Genomic DNA, 19,072 nt, shown 5'->3' with positions numbered 1-19,072 from the left:
GACCACATCTGTTTACAATTTACATAGATGACCTGGAAGAGGGGACAGAGTGTAGTGTAACAAAATTTGCAGATGACACAAAGATTAGTGGGAAAGCGGGTTGTGTAGAGGACACAGAGAGGCTGAAAAGAGATTTAGATAGGTTAAGCGAATGGGCTAAGGTTTGGCAGATGGAATACAATGTCGGAAAATGTGAGGTCATCCACCTTGGAAAAAAAAACAGTAAAAGGGAATATTATTTGAATGGGGAGAAATTACAACATGCTGCGGTGCAGAGGGACCTGGGGGGTCCTTGTGCATGAATCCCAAAAAGTTAGTTTGCAGTTGCAGCAGGTAATCAGGAAGGCGAATGGAATGTTGGCCTTCATTGCGAGAGGGATGGAGTACAAAAGCAGGGAGGTCCTGCTGCAGCTGTACAGGGTATTGGTGAGGTCGCACCTGGAGTTTTGGTCACCTTACTTAAGGAAGGATCTACTAGCCTTGGAAGGGGTACAGAGACGATTCACTAGGCTGATTCCGGAGATGAGGGGATTACCTTATGATGATAGATTGAGTAGACTGGTTCTTTACTCGTTGGAGTTCAGAAGGATGAGGGGTGATCTTATAGAAACATTTAAAATAATGAAAGGGACAGACAAGATAGATGCAGAGAGGTTGCTTTCACTGATCTGGGAGACTAGAACTAGGGGGCACAGCCTCAAAATACGGGGGAGCCAATTTAAAACCGAGTTGAGAAGGAATTTCTTCTCCCAGAGGGTTGTGAATCTGTGGAATTCTCTGCCCAAGGAAGCAGTTGAGGCTAGCTCATTGAATGTATTCAAATCACAGATGGATAGTTTTTTAACCAATAAGGGAATTAAGGGTTATGGGGAGCGGGTGGGTAAGTGGAACTGAGTCCACGGCCAGATCAGCCATGATATTGTTGAATGGCGGAGCAGGCTCGAGGGGCTAGATGGCCTACTCCTGTTTCTAATTCTTATGTTCTTATGTTCTTAAAGGGTTGATGGTAGATAGGCAATGGCAGACATTTAAAGATCACATGGATGAACTACAACAATTGTGCATCATTGTCTCGTGTAAAAGTAAAACAGGGAAGGTGGCTCAACTGTGGCTAACAAGGGAAATTAGGGATAGTGTTAAATCCAAAGAAGAGGCATATAAATTGGCCAGAAAAAGCAGCAAACCTGAGGACTGGGAGAAATTGAGATTTCAGCAGAGGAGGACAAAGGGTTTAATTTGGAGGGGGAAAAATAGAGAATGAGAGGAAGCTTGCAGGGCTCATGAAAACTGACTGCAAAAGCTTCTATAGATATGTGAAGAGAAAAAGATTAGTGAAGACTAATGTAGGTTCCTTGCAGTCAGAATCAGGTGAATTCATAATGGGGAACAAGGAAATGGCAGACCAATTGAACAAATACTTTGGTTCTGTCTTCACTGAGAAAGATATAAATAACCTCCCGAAAATACCAGGGGACTGAGATTCTCGTGAAGGAGGAACTAACGGAACTGAGGGAAATCCTTATTAGTCAGGAAATGGTGTTCGGGAAATTGATGGGATTGAAGGCCGATAAATCCCTAGGGCCTGATAGTCTGCATCCCAGAGTACTTAAACAAGTGGCCCAAGAAATAGTCGATGCATTAGTTGTCATTTTCCAACATTGCATTGACTCTGGATCAGTTCCAATGGATTGGAGGGTAGCTAATGTAACTCCACTTTTTAAGAAAGGAGGGAGAGAGAAAACGGAATTATAGACCGGTTAGCCTGACAACGGTCGTGGGGACAATGCTGGAATCAATTATTAAAGATGTAATAGCAGCGCATTTGGAAAGCAGTGACAGGATCAGTCCAAGTCAGCATGGATTTATGAAAGGGAAATCATGCTTGACAAATCTTCCAGAATTTTTTGAGATGTAATAAGGGAGAACCAGTGGATGTGGTGTATTTGGACTTTCAAAAGGCTTTTGACAAGGTCCCACACAAGAGATTAGTGTGCAAAATTAAGGCACATGGCATTGGGGGTAATGTATTGACATGGATAGAGAATGAAGAATGGATGAATATCTTTGTCTATTACCTGGTTTGGCAATCCATTTGCAATATAATCATGCACCTTTGACATAACTGGGTCATGTTTGGTTGCTCTACCAATCTCTTCAGCTGTGACTGGCAGTTCATCAGTGTATGAAAAATAGAACACTTCTTCCCTACCGGGTGTAATTTGTGATGGGGAAGGCAATCTAGACAAAGCATCAACATTACTGTGATCAGCTGATCGTCTGTATTCAATATCATATATATATGCTTGCAAAATCAAAGCCCATCTCTGCATTCGGGCTGCAGCTAATGTTGGAACTGGGGACTTTAGATGGAGGATTGCTGTCTGTAACGCTGGTAAACTTACGACCATACAAGTATTTGTGCAACTTCTTGACCCCAAAAATTAATGTCAAAGCTTCCCTTTCGCTTTGCGCATAATTACGCTCACTGGTACTTCGATACGTCATAGTGAACTAACATAGTGCTCTCTACCAATTAGCTTTTACACTGCTTGAATGCTGTATCGCATTCTTCTGACCACTTCCAATGGACCTGTTTTTTCAATAGTTCGTTCACTGGATGTAATACTGTAGCCAAATTTGGTAGGAACTTCCCGTAATTGTTCAAGAGATCCAAAAATGATCGAAGTTCAGTGACATTCTTGGGAGTGGGTGCATTTCTGATTGCATCGAGCTTTCCCTCGGTTGGATGGAAACCATCTTTGTCTATCCTGTACTCTAAGTACTCCACTGAGTTTTGAAATAACTCACACTTATGAGCAGACACTCGTACTCTGTGCTTCTCTAGCCATTTGAGGACTTCATTCAATATGTTATTATGAGTTTGCCTATTTGGCGCTGAAATTAGTATGTTATCTAAATAACATACTACCCCTTCAATACCTTGCGAAATCTGGTTCATCACCCCTTGGAATATGGCAGGGGCGGAAGACACTCTAAATTGTAGCCTATTAAATTGGTATAGGCTTAGATGAATATTTATGGTCAAACATGACTTGGACTCCGCATCTAGTTCAAGCTGTAAGTAGGCATTCATAAGTTCCAACTTTGAGAAGATCTGACCACCTGTCAGTGTTGTGAACAAATCTTCTATATTTGGCAGTGTAGTGGGGATATTACCCTTTCGAACCTGGTTTACAGTTACTTTATAATCACCACACAATCTTACTTTACCGTCGGACTTAGGTACAACAACAATGGGTGTAGCCCAATTACATACATGTATCTTAGAGATAATGTTCACAGTCTCTAGTCTTTTGAGTTCTTGCTCAACTTTCTCCTTGAGTGCATATGGTATGGAACGTGGCTTGCAGTAAACCGATCTAGCATTCTTCTGTACCCTGACATTTGCCTTGAAGCCTTGAATCGGACTGCCTGTTTCGCAGAATACCTTCGGATAATTCTTGATGACATCATCCTTTGATGCAAATCTCGTTTCAACATGAAAATTCTCACTCCAGTCCAGCTTCAGTGATCCCAGCCAATTTCTTCCCAGTAAGGCAGGCTTGTCTTCTGCCACTACTATTAGAGGCAAGCTCTGAAATTGATTCTTGTATTTCACTGATACGGTGATACAATCTACCACAAGAATGGTCTCTCCCATGTAGCCTCGCAGCTCTATCTTGGATTTCTCCAATGAGAAATCATGCAATTTGTCGAAGTATAGGTACTACACTCACGGATGCACCAGTATCGATTTCCATGGGTATCTTAATTCCTGCAACATTTATGTGGATTATGATACTTTTTGAATCGCTGTTAGTTAATCTCGTGCTCCTGATCATCTCCTCGTCCTATTGTTTTTCTTCCATGCTATGTAGTCTCTGGGGATTTCTACTCATAGCTTTGAAAGCCGGTTTACCCTTCAGTCAGCATGCCTTCGCAAGATGCCCAGTTTTCCTGCAGAAGAAACACTCTGCCTTCAGATATGGACAACTTTGAGCAATGTGTTGTCCCAGGCACCGATAGCAGGACTTCAATCCTCTGTTACCATTGCCAGTTTCTGAGAATTTGGGGCCCAACCGCCTTTTACTTTGAACCTGCTAGGTGATTCACCTCGGTTGTCTGACAACTGAAAATAGTTTGAAATTCTCGGGAATATTGGTCGGCCATGCTCACTGACATAGCTGTCTGACAAGCTAAATCAAAAGTCAAGTTAGGCGTTGTCAATAACTTTCTTCTGATCGCATCATTTTTCACCCCACAAACAAAGCGATCACGCAATGCTCGGTCCTGAAAGCTTTTTTAATGCTACAATGTACTCACTGATATTTTCTTCTGTTTAACTGATCTTGTATTCTGAAATGATAACTTTCAGCAATTTCCATGGGCACGGGGCTGTAGTGCTGAATCTGCTTCAGAGTTGTGTCCTTTGGGTTGTCAGGCGCAAGCAAATTTATCAGGGTTTCATACACCTCAGGCCCTGCTTCAGTTAAGAAAATAGCCCTTTTTCATTCCAACACCGCCCGGTTATTGTTTTCATTATCAGGGACTCGATGACATTATTTGTGGTTAAAAACATTTCTAGCCGCTCCACATATGCTCTGTAACTTTCACGGTCATGTTGAAATTCCTCCAAATGCCCTATTACCCCCATAGGCGCAGCCATCTGGACTCTGGCAGTTCAAATAAGTGTGCTTGTAATTTATCTCGGATTTGTAGCTGTTAATCAAAACAAAGAAGCTCTCAAAGTCACTGTCGGCTGGCTGAATCCTCCATCAATTAAAATTGCAACTTTATTTTATCCGCTTAATCCCATCCTCATCTCCATTGTGATATCTTCAGAGAGCACACAACACACACAGCTTTTAAGATGTCAGAAGCTTCCAGAAGTCACCAGTCAGGTGACCTTCTCTATTATAAACAGCACTGGCTGCAGTAACACAGGAGTCCACAGTGTGGAGCTACAGACATTATAGGTGTAATCCATTTCTGGGGACTGAGCAGCAAATGCACTTTGGAACAACACAGGTGGAGGCACAGCACGTCTACAGAGGCTGTTGGAAAGAGGCTAAAGCAAACAGGTTTTAAGCCTCCAGTGAAACAAAAATCAGAATTTAAAAAATATTCAGAATATTGTCAAATGTCGTAAAAAATAATGGGAAAGTGAATTTTGCCAGGTGTTGTCCCCTTTATGAAAGAGTCGATCACAGTAATTTAAATTGTGTTATGAGAGAGAGGGAAAAGTTTGTGCCTGTTTGTACCTCAGAGTCTGTGAGAGACAGAAAGAGAGGAAACAACTGAATGATGTATTTGAAATGTTAATGCATTATTATGCAGTTCTTTTATATCCCAGTCATTTCTGTAATTTTTTATTTCAATAGAGTTAGTACATGATGAACTAAAAACCTTTCTTTCTTTCATTCTTTTATTTTGTTTCTATGGCCCCAAGTTTCCACATGATTTGCTCCTGATTTTTAGGAGCAACTGGTGTAGAACGGAGTATCTTAGAAATCGGAATTCTCGACATTTAGTTTGCTCCCGTTCTAGTCAGTTGGAACAGTTTCACTTTGGAACAGAATTTCTTTTTCAAAAGGGGGCGTGTCCGGCCACTTATGCCTGATTTCAAAGTTTCGTGAGTGAAAACTTACTCCAAACTAACTTAGAATAGAATAGTGAAGATTTTTGTACGCTCGAAAAAACCTTGTCTACACTTTAGAAAATCAGGCGTAGGTTACAAATTAGGCGTAGGGAACGAGGGGGGTGGGGGGGGAAGGGAAGTCATTAAATTCTACAATCAATCCTTAGTTATACTTATACAAATTTATACAAATAAATCCAACCTGAATAAAAATTTATAAGCAAAGAAAAGATTAAATAAACCATGTACCTACCTGTGTGAAAGTGCTTCAGGCAGGCCTTTCATGTTGGAGACAGGCAGGGGTGTGGCGTCAGTGTCTCGACGGCAGCGGCAGCAAGCTTCGAGCTGAGCTGCAGTGCTTGAGGCAGGCCTTCATTCTCTTCGTGGCTGGCCGTGAAGAAGCAGCACCGGACGGACCCGAGGCCATTCGGCCATGAGATATCAGCGGCGTCAGTGGCTGGCCGGTAGCCGAAGAATCAACGCAGGACACACGCAGCTCATTAAGGTTCTTGAGGCCATTCGGCCAGGCTTTAGGGGCGGCGTCAGTGGCTGGCCGGCAGCCAAAGAATCAGCAGCGGACGGACGTGAGGCCATTCGGCCATAGGATATCAGCGACGTCAGTGGCTGGCCGGCAGCCGAAGATACAGCAGCAGCCTTCGAGCTGTGAGGGGGACTGAGGCCATTTGGACAGGGAGAGGCAGCTACATCAACAGTTTTATATTTAAACTTGCAGAATGGGTGCTGCATTGTCAACACCACGTATTATTGCAAAGTTGAATTGGCACTCTTATTTCTCCAAACACACAGTCCTTAATTTGCATGCATCAATGCAGCACCAGTTCTGCAAGTTTAGCAGTGAAAAGCTGAACTCACTGATTTCAGGAAGGTGATTTATTCACCAGTGCTGCTAAAAGAACTCCCTCACACACAGAAATATCAAAAAAAATTAAATTACAAGCCTTTGCAGGGGTCCAAGAAACAAATCTTCTTTTTCTGCAGTATTTTTAAAAATGGCCAAGTGCCAATGTTTGTGTGAGACTGCGCATGCGCGCACGCTCCAACGCGCACACGCAGGGTTGCCGGCAACACGAAGGCTAATTTAAATTGTACCCGCCCCCTGCTAGTTAGAAAATCGGCGCGAGTGTTAGGCTCCACCCCCTGCTGCGAAGAGCGCGCCGCGCCAAGCAGACATCGAGCTCCAAGGAGCTTGAGAATATCGGACATTTTTTTAGGCGCAGTTTTCGGCGCGAGAAACAGGCGCCCAGCTCGGAGGTGCGCCGTTTTCGCCGCGGGACGAAACTTGGGGCCTTTGTTTCTTTCTTTCTTTCTTTAATTCTACTGTAAACAAACCTGCAGAATGGGCATATAATTTCCATATAGATAAGTGCGAGGTGGTGCATTTTGGTAGGAGGAATAAGGAGGCTAGCTACTCCTTGGAAAATAAGTCTTAATGGAGTAGAGGTGCAAAGGGATCAAGGAGTACAGATTCACAAATGATTAAAAAGTAGCAACGTAAATTAAAAAAGCCATAAAAGTGAAAATAAAGCACTGGGTTCATTTCTAGAGGAATAGAATTTGAAAGCAACGAAGCTATATTAAACTTGTATCTAACTTTGTCTGATTGTCTCATGATTTGAGACGGTGGGGTGGCAATATGGCATTACTGTATATATGTTTTTGAGTGGTTGCTGTCGTTGCTGTTGTAACAGTTGTTGTAAAAACGGATAAAAAGGCCGCAATCAAAGGAGTTTGTGGCCTGATCGATACAAAATAAAATTAGAGGGAACATTGCTTCTGGGACCCTTATAGAGACCCACCATCCTGCTTTATGTCCCGGGATTTCCTTTCCTATTCTGACTCCCACCACTAAGGCCGACAACTTCAGCCCTGAGTGTATTGACTAGCTTGCAGTTACTGCAGATGAAACTTTCCAGAATCTGCGCCTGGGAGGAATGCAACTTCCAGAATTCATACAGTATTCCATCCTCATGCAGCTTTAAAGTTTTAAGCTTGTTGAGTTAAAAAATAATCCATAAGAAAAAAACATAATAAAAAAATAAATCCCCTTTAATTAAATGTCTTAAATTCTCCCTTTTTTTTTGCTTTGGTTCCTTGGTTAATTTGCTTAATACCTCGTTCCCCTCTACTTCCCACTCTCACCAAATTCCTATTTAAGAAGTTCTTTTTCTGTTCTCAGCTCACTTCATTCACAGTCACTTTGCTGTGCTCTCTGCTCGAGCAATAATTACACCATTAGAATACTGCTTGGGTACCTTTGTAAAATCACATTTACACAAGTTAAGGTATAAACATGCAATTTTATGCTGGATACAGTTGGTCTCTTCATGATAGTAAAATTAGTAATGATTAATATGATTAATGATTAATATTGACTTTCATATTACCTATTAGATTTGTAAGTGAAGAGGATAGACATTGGTTCAAAAATGCAATCACACGTGTTATTGAAGACAACATTGGAAGACAACTGGCAGGAAAGCTTCATGAAGAGCCATACTTTGTTGATTTCCTTCGTGAAATGCCAGAGCCAACTGGTGAAGAACCTGATGATTATGTATTTCTTGTCCCAAAAGTCTATGAACTGGTACATAGTGTTGTCAGCTTTAAAGTGATTTTGTTAATTCTGCTATTAAGTGCTTTTCATTTTTCATAAACTTCAATTCCACCTTCTTAACCATATCTCTCAATCCATAACTGTCAAAACCATAGATGCAGCTTCTCTAGTGGCCCATGTAGTGTAATACAAATCTATAAAGACGAGAAGGGACTAGGTTCAATTCTCAATTTGTCCCGATGACTGCTTCAGTCAGGGGGAACTATGAGAGCCTCAACCAATTTTAATTTGATGCCTTGAGATGTTTACCATATCTGATACTGTTACTAACAACTTCCTGTAATAAATGGTCAATAATTATGTGCAAACACTTTTTACTTTTATACTTCTCACATTGACATTTGTGCATCAGACATACATTTCATATTACCTGTACCAATGTGCGTTATCTTGAATTTTTCTACATCAAAATCACCTGTCATTCCTTAGCCTAGCTGCATAGAAACATAGAAAATAGGTGCAGGAGTAGGCCATTCGGCCCTTTGAGCCTGCACCATCATTCAATAAAATCATGGCTGATCACTCACCTCAGTACCCCATTCCTGCTTTCTCCCCATACCTCTTGATCCCCTTAGCCGTAAGGGCCATATGTAACTCCCTCTTGAATATATCAAATTAATCTGTCTTGATCACTTTCATTTCTGCGTCTCTCCTAGATAAAATTATATTTCAAATTTGCTGTAGAAATTACAAAGTATACAAAAAGATATGGAGCCAATTTATTCTAAGTTCACCTGTGCACAAATCAAGATCAATACACTCAAAATGCACTCCATCTGACCTGAACTGAATTTGTGTGTATTTGCGGTTTCAGATCATGTCAATTACCCCATGCATCCCCAATGTAGGCCTACCCCTTGATAGAATCTTACAACTGTAAATGTCGGTGAAAATCCAGGCTTGAGAGGACTGCAGCAGTAGTAATGGCTGCTGGCTTCTGAGCCTTCTGGTCATGATTGAATTCTCTTCCTGCTGGCCTGAGGGAAGGAAAAAGCTTACCTCTGGCTGGCTTCCCATAGGCACCTAGTCCCTGCTCAGAGCCTCTGATCTGAGCAGGGCTGAGCACAAGCCTACCACCCTGCTTCTACTGGTCACTCATCCAAATTTGCACCCACTAATTTTCAGAGAGGAAAATGAGGCGAAAGGCATTATTAGGTCCTCCCCCCTCATTAAAGTAGGATTTTGATGCTTGATCCTGCTCCAGGCGCAGGCACGCCATGTGGACCTCCTGGGGAAAATTTTGGAAAGCCCTGGCAAAACAGAGGATTGGGATCTAGAATCACAAGCCTCCATTCTTTTTTCCTCTGCTTCCCACCACCAAACAAAGCATTCGCCGATGCATAGCAGTGGAAAACCAATTTATTGTACTTTATCGCAGTTGAGTGCTCTTTTGTAACTGTATTGTCAAAGGAACATGCTGTGATACGGTAACTCTAGGTTACTGTGGAAGAATGAGCTATATTGGGCTAATGGAATCCTTGATTTCTCATTATCTTTATGATATCTTTGTGATATTCTAACGGTTGTAATTAAATGTGTTCCAGGTCCCAAGCTTCGAATTCCTGACCCAAAAACTGAAGTTTTATCAGGCACAACATAATGAAGGTGTCCGATCAGGATATCTGGATCTAGTCTTCTTCAAGGATGCAATGACACACCTGGTCAAAGTGAGATTTTAAAATTCTAATTAATCATATATATGTGAAAAAAAAATCACATCTAAGTTTTTCATGGAGGAAAATGATGTAAAATAAAGTTCCATAATAATTACATTTCAGAAGCTGTTTTCGGCATTTCTAATCTCATTCAGAACTAGTCATCCTTTCATACACACTGATTTTAAAACGATAAGAAATAGGAGCAGGAGTAAATCCTTCGAGCCTGCTCTGCTATTTAATGACATCATGGATGATCTTCTACTTTCTTCTTCTACTTCACTTCCCCACCCTATCCCCATATCCCTTGGTTCTCTTAGTATCTTAAAATCTATCATAGAAACATAGAATCATAGAAAATAGGTGCAGGAGTAGGCCATTCAGCCCTTCGAGCCTGCACCGCCATTCAATAAGATCATGGCTCATCATTCACCTCAGTACCCCTTTCCTGCTTTCACTCCATACTCCTTGATCCCTTTAGCCGTAAGGGCCATATCTAACACCCTCTTGAATATATGCAATGAACTGGCATCAACAACACTCTGCGGTAGGTAATTCCACAGGTTAACAATTCTCTGAGTGAAGAAGTTTCTCCTCATCTCAGTCCTAAATGGCCTACCCCTTATTCTAAGACTGTGTCCCCTGGTTCTGGACTTACCCATCATCGGGAACATTCTTCCCGCATCTAACCTGTCCAGTCCCGTCAGAATCTTGTAAGTTTCGATGAGATCCCTTGCACCCTTTTAAACTCCAGTGTATAAAGACCCAGTTGATCCAGTCTCTCCTCATATGTCAGTCCCGCCATCCCTGGAATCAGTCTGGTGAACCTTTGCTGCACTCCCTCAATAGCAAGAATTTCCTTCCTCAGATTTGGAGACCAAAACTGAACACAATATTCCAGATGAGGCCTCACCAAGGCCCTGTACAACTGCAGTAAGACCTCCCTGCTCCTGTACTCAATTCCCCTAGCTATGAAGGCCAACATACCATTCGCCTTCTTCACCGTCTGCTGTACCTGCATGCCAACTTTCAATGACTGATGAACCATGACACCCAGGTCTCGTTGCAGCTCCCCCTTTCCTAACCTGCCGCCATTCAGATAATATTCTGCCTTTGTGCTTTTGCCCCCAAAGTGGATAACCTCACATTTATCCACATTATACTGCATCTGCCATGCATTTGCCCATTCACCTAACCTGTCCAAGTCACCCTGCAGCCTTTTAGCGTCCTCCCCACAGCTCACACCGCAACCCAGTTTAGTGTCATCTGCAAACTTGTAGATATTACACTCAATTCCTTCATCTAAATCATTAATGTATATTGTAAAGAGCTGGGGTCCCAGCACTGAGCCCTGTGGCACTCCACTAGTCACTGTCTGCCATTCTGAAAAGGACCCGTTTATCCCGACTCTCTGCTTCCTGTCTGACAACCAGTTCTCTATCCACGTCAGTACATTACCCCCAATCTCTTGTGTCGGACCTTGTCAAAAGCCTTTTGAAAGTCCACTCTACCAGTTCTCCCTTGTCCACTCCACTAGTTACATCCTCAAAAAATTCCAGAAGATTTGTCAAGCATGATTTCCCTATCAACCCTGACACTAAACTGGGTTGCGGTGTGAGCTGTGGGGAGGACGCTAAAAGGCTGCAGGGTGACTTGGACTGATCCTGTCACTGCTTTCCAAATGTGCTGCTATTTCATCCTTAATAATTGATTCCAACATTTTCCCCACTACTGATGTCAAGCTAACTGGTCTATAATTATCCGTTTTCTCTCTCCCTCCTTTTTTAAACATGGGTGTTACATTAGCTACCCTCCAGTCCATAGGAACTGATCCAGAGTCGATAGACTGTTGGAAAATGATCACCAATGCATCCACTATTTCTTGGAGCACTTCCTTAAGAACTCTGGGATGCAGACTATCAGGCCCCGGGGATTTATCGGCCTTCAATCCCATCAATTTCCCTAACACAATTTCCCGCTTTATAAGGATATCCTTCAGTTCCTCCTTCTCACTGGACCCTCGGTTCCCTAGTATTTCCGGAAGGTTATTCGTGTCTTCCAGCGTGAAAACAGAATCAAAGTATTTGTTTAACTGGTCTGCCATTTCTTTGTTCCCCATTATAAATTCACCCGAATCTGACTGCAAGGGAGCTATGTTTGTTTTCACTAATCTTTTTCTCTTCACATATCTATAGAGGCTTTTGCAGTCAGTTTTTATGTTCCCAGCAAGCTTCCTCTCATACTCTATTTCCCCCCTCCTAATTAAACCCTTTGTCCTCCTCTGCAGTATTACAAAATTCTCCCAGTCCTCAGGGTTGCTGCTTTTTCTGGCCAATTTATATGCCTCTTCCTTGGCTTTAACACTATCCTTAATTTCCCTTGTTAGCCACGGTTGAGCCACCTTCCCCATTTTATTTTTACCCCAGACATGAATGTACAATTGTTGAAGTTCATCCATGTGATCTTTAAATGTTTGCCATTGCCTATCAGCATCAACCCTTTAAGTATCACTCGCCAGTCTATTCTAGCCAATTCACGTCTCATACCATCGAAGTTACCTTTCCCCAAGTTCAGGACGCTAGTCTCTGAATTAACTGTGTCACTCTCCATCTTAATAAAGAATTCTACCATATTATGGTCACTCTTCCCCAAGGAGCCTCGCACAACAAGATTGTTAATTAGTCCTTTCTCATTACACATCACCCAGTCTAGGATGGCCAGCCCTCTAGTTGGTTCCTCGACATATTGGTCTCGAAAACCATCCCTAATACACTCCAGGAAATACTCCTCCAACGCATTGCTACCAGTTTGGTTAGCCCAGTCAATATGTAGATTAAAGTCGCCCATGATAACTGCTGTACCTATATTGCATGCATCCCTAATTTTTTGTTTGATGCTGTCCCCATCCTCATTACTACTGTTTGGTGGTTTGTACACAACTCCCACTAGCGTTTTCTGCCCTTTCGTAGCTCCACCCATGCAGATTCCACAACATCCAAGCTAATGTCCTTTCCTCTTGAACCAGCAACACCACCCCACCTCCTTTTCCTTTCTGTCTATCCTTCCTAAATGTTGAATACCCCCAGATGTTGTGTTCCCAGCTTTGGTCACCCTGGAGCCATGTCTCCGTGATGCAATGACATTATATCCATTAACTGCTGTCTGCGCAGTTAATTCGTCCACCTTATTCCGAATACTCCTCGCATTGAGGCACAGAGCCTTCAGGCTTGTCTTTTTAACACACTTTGCCCCTTTAGGATTTTGCTGTAATGTGGCCTTTTTTGCTTTTTGCCTTAGGTTTCTCTGCCCTCCACTTTTACTATTCTCCTTTCTATCTTCTCGATCTCTGACTTGAATATACTCAACAACTAAGCATCCACAGTCCTCTCGGGTAGAGAATTCCAGAGATTCACAACCATCTGAGTGACAAAATGTCTCCTCATTAGTGTCCTAAATGACAAATCCCTTATTCTGAGACTGTGACCACTAATCGTAAACTCCTCAGCCAGGGGAAACATCTTCCCAGCATTAATCCTGTCAAGCCCCTTAAGAATTTTATATTTTTCAATTCGATCACCTCTCATTCTTCTGATGAAGGTTCATTGACCTGAAATGTTAACTCTGTTTCTCTCTCCCCAGATGTTGAGTATTTCCAAAATTCCTGCTGAGTATTTCCAAAATTTTCTGTTTTTATTTCAGATTTCCAGCATCCGCAGTATTTTGCTTTTGTCTCATTCTTTTAAACTCCAGTGACTATGGCCTAGTCTACTCAAGCTCGCTTCATAGGACAATCCCCTCATCCCAGGATTTAGTCTAGTGAATCTTTGTTACACCCTCTCTAAGGCACATCGGAACAGGAGTAGGCCATTTAGCCCCCTGAGCCTATTCTGCCACTCAATGAGATCATGGCTGATCTGCGACCTAACTCCACATACCCGCCTTTGGCCCATATCCCTTAATACGTTCAATTTTAAAAAGCTATCAATCTCCGATTAAAATTAACAATTGATCTAACATCAATTTCTGTTTGCGGAAGAGAGTTCCAAACTTCAAACACCCTTTGCGTATCGAAGTGTTTCTTAATTTCACTCCTGAAAGGTCTGGCACTAATTTTTCGATTATGTCCCCTAGTCCTAGAATCCCCAACCAGCGGAAATAGTTTCTCTCTATCTACCCAATCTGTTCCCCTTAATATCTTGAAAACTTCGATCAGATCACCCCTTAACCTTCTAAATTTGAGGGATTATATAGGATTACATAGGATTACATAGGATATACCATACAGAAACAGGCTATTCGGCCGAATCAATCCATGCCAGCGTTTATGCTCCACTCAAGCCTCCTCCCGTCTTTCCTCATCTAAATCTATCAGCATAACCCTCTATTCCCTTTGTTATGTCTTTTGGTGCTCTGATAATGACTCCACGAGGCAAAGTATTGTACTTGAACTGCAGTGACCTTAGTCCATTTAATATAACTCCAGAGTGAGGACACAAATGGTTGTCTCCCTTTTATACCTGGGTACCTGTGGTGTACAGGTGACCCCTAGGCCTCCACCAGTTGTACCCTCTGGTGGTGCCAGCATAGTGTATACAGTGTGAACCTTGTTTAAGGTACCTCCTGTAAACAAGTCTCCATCTTATGCAACTATACAGTGACTACACAGAGTATAGCTATAGTATACATATATAATATCACTCTCCCCCAAGTCTTTTGTGCCAATACCTTTGCACTATGTGCTCTGGCTTAGCTCTCCCCAGACCTAAGTGCCAATAGCCCTTGCACCTTGGCTGTGCTTTGGCTTGGCACTCTCCCTGTTAACCCCCAAGTCCTTATTGCCACAACGTTGGGTAGTGGTTACCAGTTGGGATGGTTCAGTGATGCAGTAGGGCTTCAGTGGGTTCTGAGTGTGATCCGTGTGTGTGCCCATGGCTCAACCCGGTTGGCTCGAGTTTCCCGCTCTCGGGGCCTTTGCCATTGCTCCTAGTGTCGGACAGGTTCACAGATGCCTGTGACCTCCCTGTCCTCTCCTTGTGCCCCGGGTCGCTGCTGCTCCCAGAGGAGCAGTCGTCTAGCAGTGCGCAGGGAACTGCTAACTCCTTGTCTGGGCGTCATTTGGTTTGGGATCCTATCTGGTCCCGGTCCCAATTGGGAGAACCGTTGCGGGTGACCCTTCGTTCCCGGGTGTAGCCTTGGTGGCGATGTGGTCTAGGAGCTGCACCTGAGTGCAGTTTGCTCTTTCAGGCTCGTGGCGGTTGTTGCCATCGGGTGCTTGAGAAGTGGAGCTGATCAGGGGCAAGGTATCAATACCGGTGCTGTTGCCCTCCTGAGATCGCTTGCTCTGCAACTTGTCTATTTAGCTGCTTGTGGCCACACTCCGTAGTACATCACTCTGGTCCCAGGGGCGCAGGCTACAGAATCGGGTAGCCCACTGGACCTGTGTGCTTCCAATGGGTGTATGCCGCTACATTATCAGAATACAGTTGAAATCCTGCATCGCACAACATTGCTTATTGTAGATAAACTGTAGCTCCGATCGCAATTGCCCAACTTTTCTTTGCTTATTATATGTATAAAACTCTGATCATCAATTACAAGTTTTACATTTAGCTCACAGTTGTGATTACATTGTGAGAATATGGGACTGTCCCTTTAAGTGCGGTGGGTTGCTGGCCTCCTTTAAGAGAGCCTTGCTATCTTTACCCCAAACATCTTCTTCGCTTGGTACCACGTGTTGCTCCATCAGCGCTTCACTTCGTGGTCTGGCCGTCGCCATCTTTTTCTTCGGCGCTTCACCTCGTGGTTTGGCCACCATCTTTCTTCCATCCACGATGTCGGCTGCTGTCATCCTCTTCTCCCCGGGTTCTGCCACTGAAACTGGGAAGTCGCCTTTCAATTCGATTTTCTTCCTCTGAAGTCCTGCCACTGGAGCCTGGAAGGTGCTTTCGGGTCGTCTCAGCTGAATCATCTCCATGCATTCATGCTGAGCGGTCTGTGCCTCGGGTGCTGTGCTGGTCTGCTCTCTGGTGCGGGATCCAACCTCAGGTGTGGGCTTGCTTTGCCTCTGAGCACGAGGGACATCGATCGCTGGAGGGATGAAATCTTCCCAGCTCCAATGGATCTTCTTCATCCACCTTCTTCCAAGTAGCATTGGCCCATCACCTGCAACAATCCACAGTGGTAACTTATGCACCGCACCATCATGGAGTACCTTAACATTTGCACTAGCAACGAGTGGGATAAATTCACTGGTGTAGGTGAGCAGCTTTGCTTGAACCGGGACCAACTTGGGTCGTTCAGTTAGATTGTCCAATAGCCTCTCAAAGGCTTCTTGATTCATTACTGACTGGCTCGCCCCTGTGTCGACCTCCATGAAGACTGGAGCACCGTTTATCTCGACTTCCATTCTCAACGGGGTAGATTCAGTGGTGCAGGTAAACATTCTGTACACCTCATCGTGGGGCTGAGCTGCCTCTCTGACCACCTCTTCATGATCCGTGCTGGATTCATGGCTCTCTGCAGACTCTTCATCAACACGGTGAGTCCCATTTCTTTTACACATTCGCTGGAGGTGGCCCTTTAAGCTGCACCCCTTTGCACGCATAGTCCTTAAAACGGCATTGGTAAGCCCAGTGATTCCTCCACAACATCAGTATGGTGCTAACCGATTAGACCCCCTCAGCGGACTCCGAGTTAAGGGACTCAGGGGCCTGTTCTCTCTTCCCTGAGGAGATTCACGTTCTACAGTCCTGCCTCTAAAAGGCGCCAGTCAGTGCACAGTACATGCCAGGTTTGAGTCTTGAGGATGAGTCATCCGCCTAGAGCCGCAGGTCGAGGTCATGAATGCCTGGCTCATCGTGATGGCCTTCTGCAGTGTGACTGTGGTATCCGCAGATAATAGCCTGTGAAGAAGGCCCTTGTGGCCGATTCCGATGACAAAGATATCGCGCAGCGCTTCGGTGAGGTGTTCACCGAAATCACACGGTGCCGCCAGCCTCCTGAGGTCTGCAGCGATGTCCTGGCCTTTGGACCATCGGTGGGTGTAAAACCGGTGTCTGGCTGTTATGATGCTCTCTTTGGGCTTGAGTTGTTCTTGGATCAGCGTTACAAGCTCCTCGTACGACTTGGTCGTTGTCTTCGCTGGTGCCAGCAAGTCCCTGACGAGGCCATAGAGGGAGGGCCCACAACTGCTGAGCAGGATAGCTCTGCGCTTATCAGCCAGCGAGGCCGGATCATCGCCTGCCAGGTCGTTTGCTGTGAAGAAATGGTCGAGCCTCTCCACAAAGGCGTTCCAATCATCCCCAATGGCGAACTGCCTCAATTTACCAAGGTTAGCCATTTTTGCATGAAAGTCGCCAATTGGTACTGAGGTGAATGATCAGCCATGATCTTATTGAATGGTGATGCAGGCTCAAAGGGCCAAATGGCCTACTCCTGCACCTATTTTCTATGTTTCTATGTTATGTCTTTAGATGCTCTAATAATGACTCCACGAGGCAAAGTATTGTACTTGAACTGTCGTGAGCTTAGTCCATTTAATATAACTCCAGAGTGAGCATACCTCATGGCGAACTCCCTTTTATACCTGGGTACCTGTGGTGTACAGGTGACCCCTGGGCCTTCACCAGTTGCACCCACTGGTGATGCCAGCATAGTGTATACAATGTGAACCTTGTTGAGGTATCTCCGGTAAACAAGTCTCCAACTTATGCAACTATACAGTGCCGACACAGAGAGTATATCTATAGTATACATAACCTGAGGACTGGGAGAAATTTAGAATTTAACCTGAGGACTGGGAGAAATTTAGAAATTTAGAATTCAACAGAGGAGGACTAAGGGTTTAATTAAGAAGGGGAAAATAGAGTACGAGAAGAAGCTTGCAGGGAACATAAAAATTGACTGCAAAAGCTTCTATAAATATGTGAAGAGAAAAAGATTAGTGAAGACAAATGTAGGTCCCTTGCAGTCAGATTCAGGTGAATTTATAATGCGAAACAAAGAAATGGCAGACCAATTGAACAAATACTTAGGTTCTGTCTTCACGAAGGAAGACACAAATAACCTTCTGAATGTACTAGGGGACAGTGGGTCTCGTGAGAAGGAGGAACTGAAGAATATCCTTGTTAGGCGGGAAATTATGTTAGGGAAATTGATGGGATTGAAGGCTGATAAATCCCCGGGGCCTGATAGTCTGCATCCTAGAGTACTTAAGGAAGTGGCCCTAGAAATAGTGGATGCATTCGTGATCATTTTCTAACAGTCTATCGACTCTGGATCAGTTCCTATGGACTGGAGGGTAGCTAATGTAACACCACTTTTTAAAAGAGGAGGGAGAGAGAAAACGGGTTATTATAGACCGGTTAGCCTGACATCAGTAGTGGAGAAAATGTTGGAATCAATCATTGAGGATGAAATAGCAGCGCAGAATAGAAAGCAGTTGCAGGATCAGTCCAAGTCAGCATGGATTTATGAAAGGGAAATCATGCTTGACGAATCTTCTGGAATTTTTTGAGGATGTAACTAGCAGAGTGGACAAGGGAGAACCAGTGGATGTGGTGTAATTGGACTTTCAAAAGGCTTTTGACAAGGACCCACACAAGAGATTGGTGTGCAAAATCAAAGCACATGGTATTGGGGGTAATGTTCTGACATGGATAGAGAACTGGTTGGCAGACTGGAAGCAGAGAGTCCTTTTCAGAATGGCAGGCAGTAACTAGTGGAGTGCCGCAGGGCTCAGTGCTGGGACCCTAGCTCTTTACAATATACATTAACGATTTAGATGAAGGAATTGAGTGTAATATCTACAAGTTTGCAGATGACACTAACCTAGGTGGCGGTGTGAGCTGTGAGGAGGATGCTAAGAGGCTGCAGTGTGACTTGGACATGTTAGGTGAGTGGGCAAATGCTTGGCAGATGCAGTATAATGTGGATAAATGTGAGGTTATCCATTTTGGGGGCAAAATCACAAAGGCAGAATATTATCTGAATGGTGGCAGATTAGGAAAAGGGGAGCTGCAATAAGACCTGGATGTCATGGTTCATCAGTCATTGAAAGTTGGCATGCAGGTACAGCAGGCGGTGAAGAAGGCAAATGGTATGTTGGCCTTCATAGCTGGGGGATTTGCGTATAGGAGCAAGGAG

The 19,072-nt window shown here is 43.8% G+C and overlaps 1 protein-coding gene across 2 annotated transcripts in view; it reads left to right on the top strand.

Moving 5' to 3' along the window:
* The window catches only part of LOC139267485 (dynein axonemal heavy chain 8-like), a 2,569,686-nt gene that overhangs the window by 2,041,311 nt on the left and 509,303 nt on the right, over positions 1-19,072 (top strand). For both annotated transcript variants that reach the window (XM_070885867.1, XM_070885866.1), the window contains 2 exons: positions 8,051-8,243; positions 9,818-9,940. In XM_070885867.1, coding sequence (XP_070741968.1) covers positions 8,051-8,243; positions 9,818-9,940 — 316 coding nt within the window. The remainder of the gene's footprint in view (positions 1-8,050; positions 8,244-9,817; positions 9,941-19,072) is intronic.

Source organism: Pristiophorus japonicus, chromosome 7 (assembly GCF_044704955.1).
Source record: "Pristiophorus japonicus isolate sPriJap1 chromosome 7, sPriJap1.hap1, whole genome shotgun sequence".
NCBI classification, from domain to species: Eukaryota; Metazoa; Chordata; class Chondrichthyes; family Pristiophoridae; genus Pristiophorus; species Pristiophorus japonicus.
Note: the sequence above shows the minus strand (reverse complement) of the source record. Positions and strands in the feature narration are given on the sequence as shown.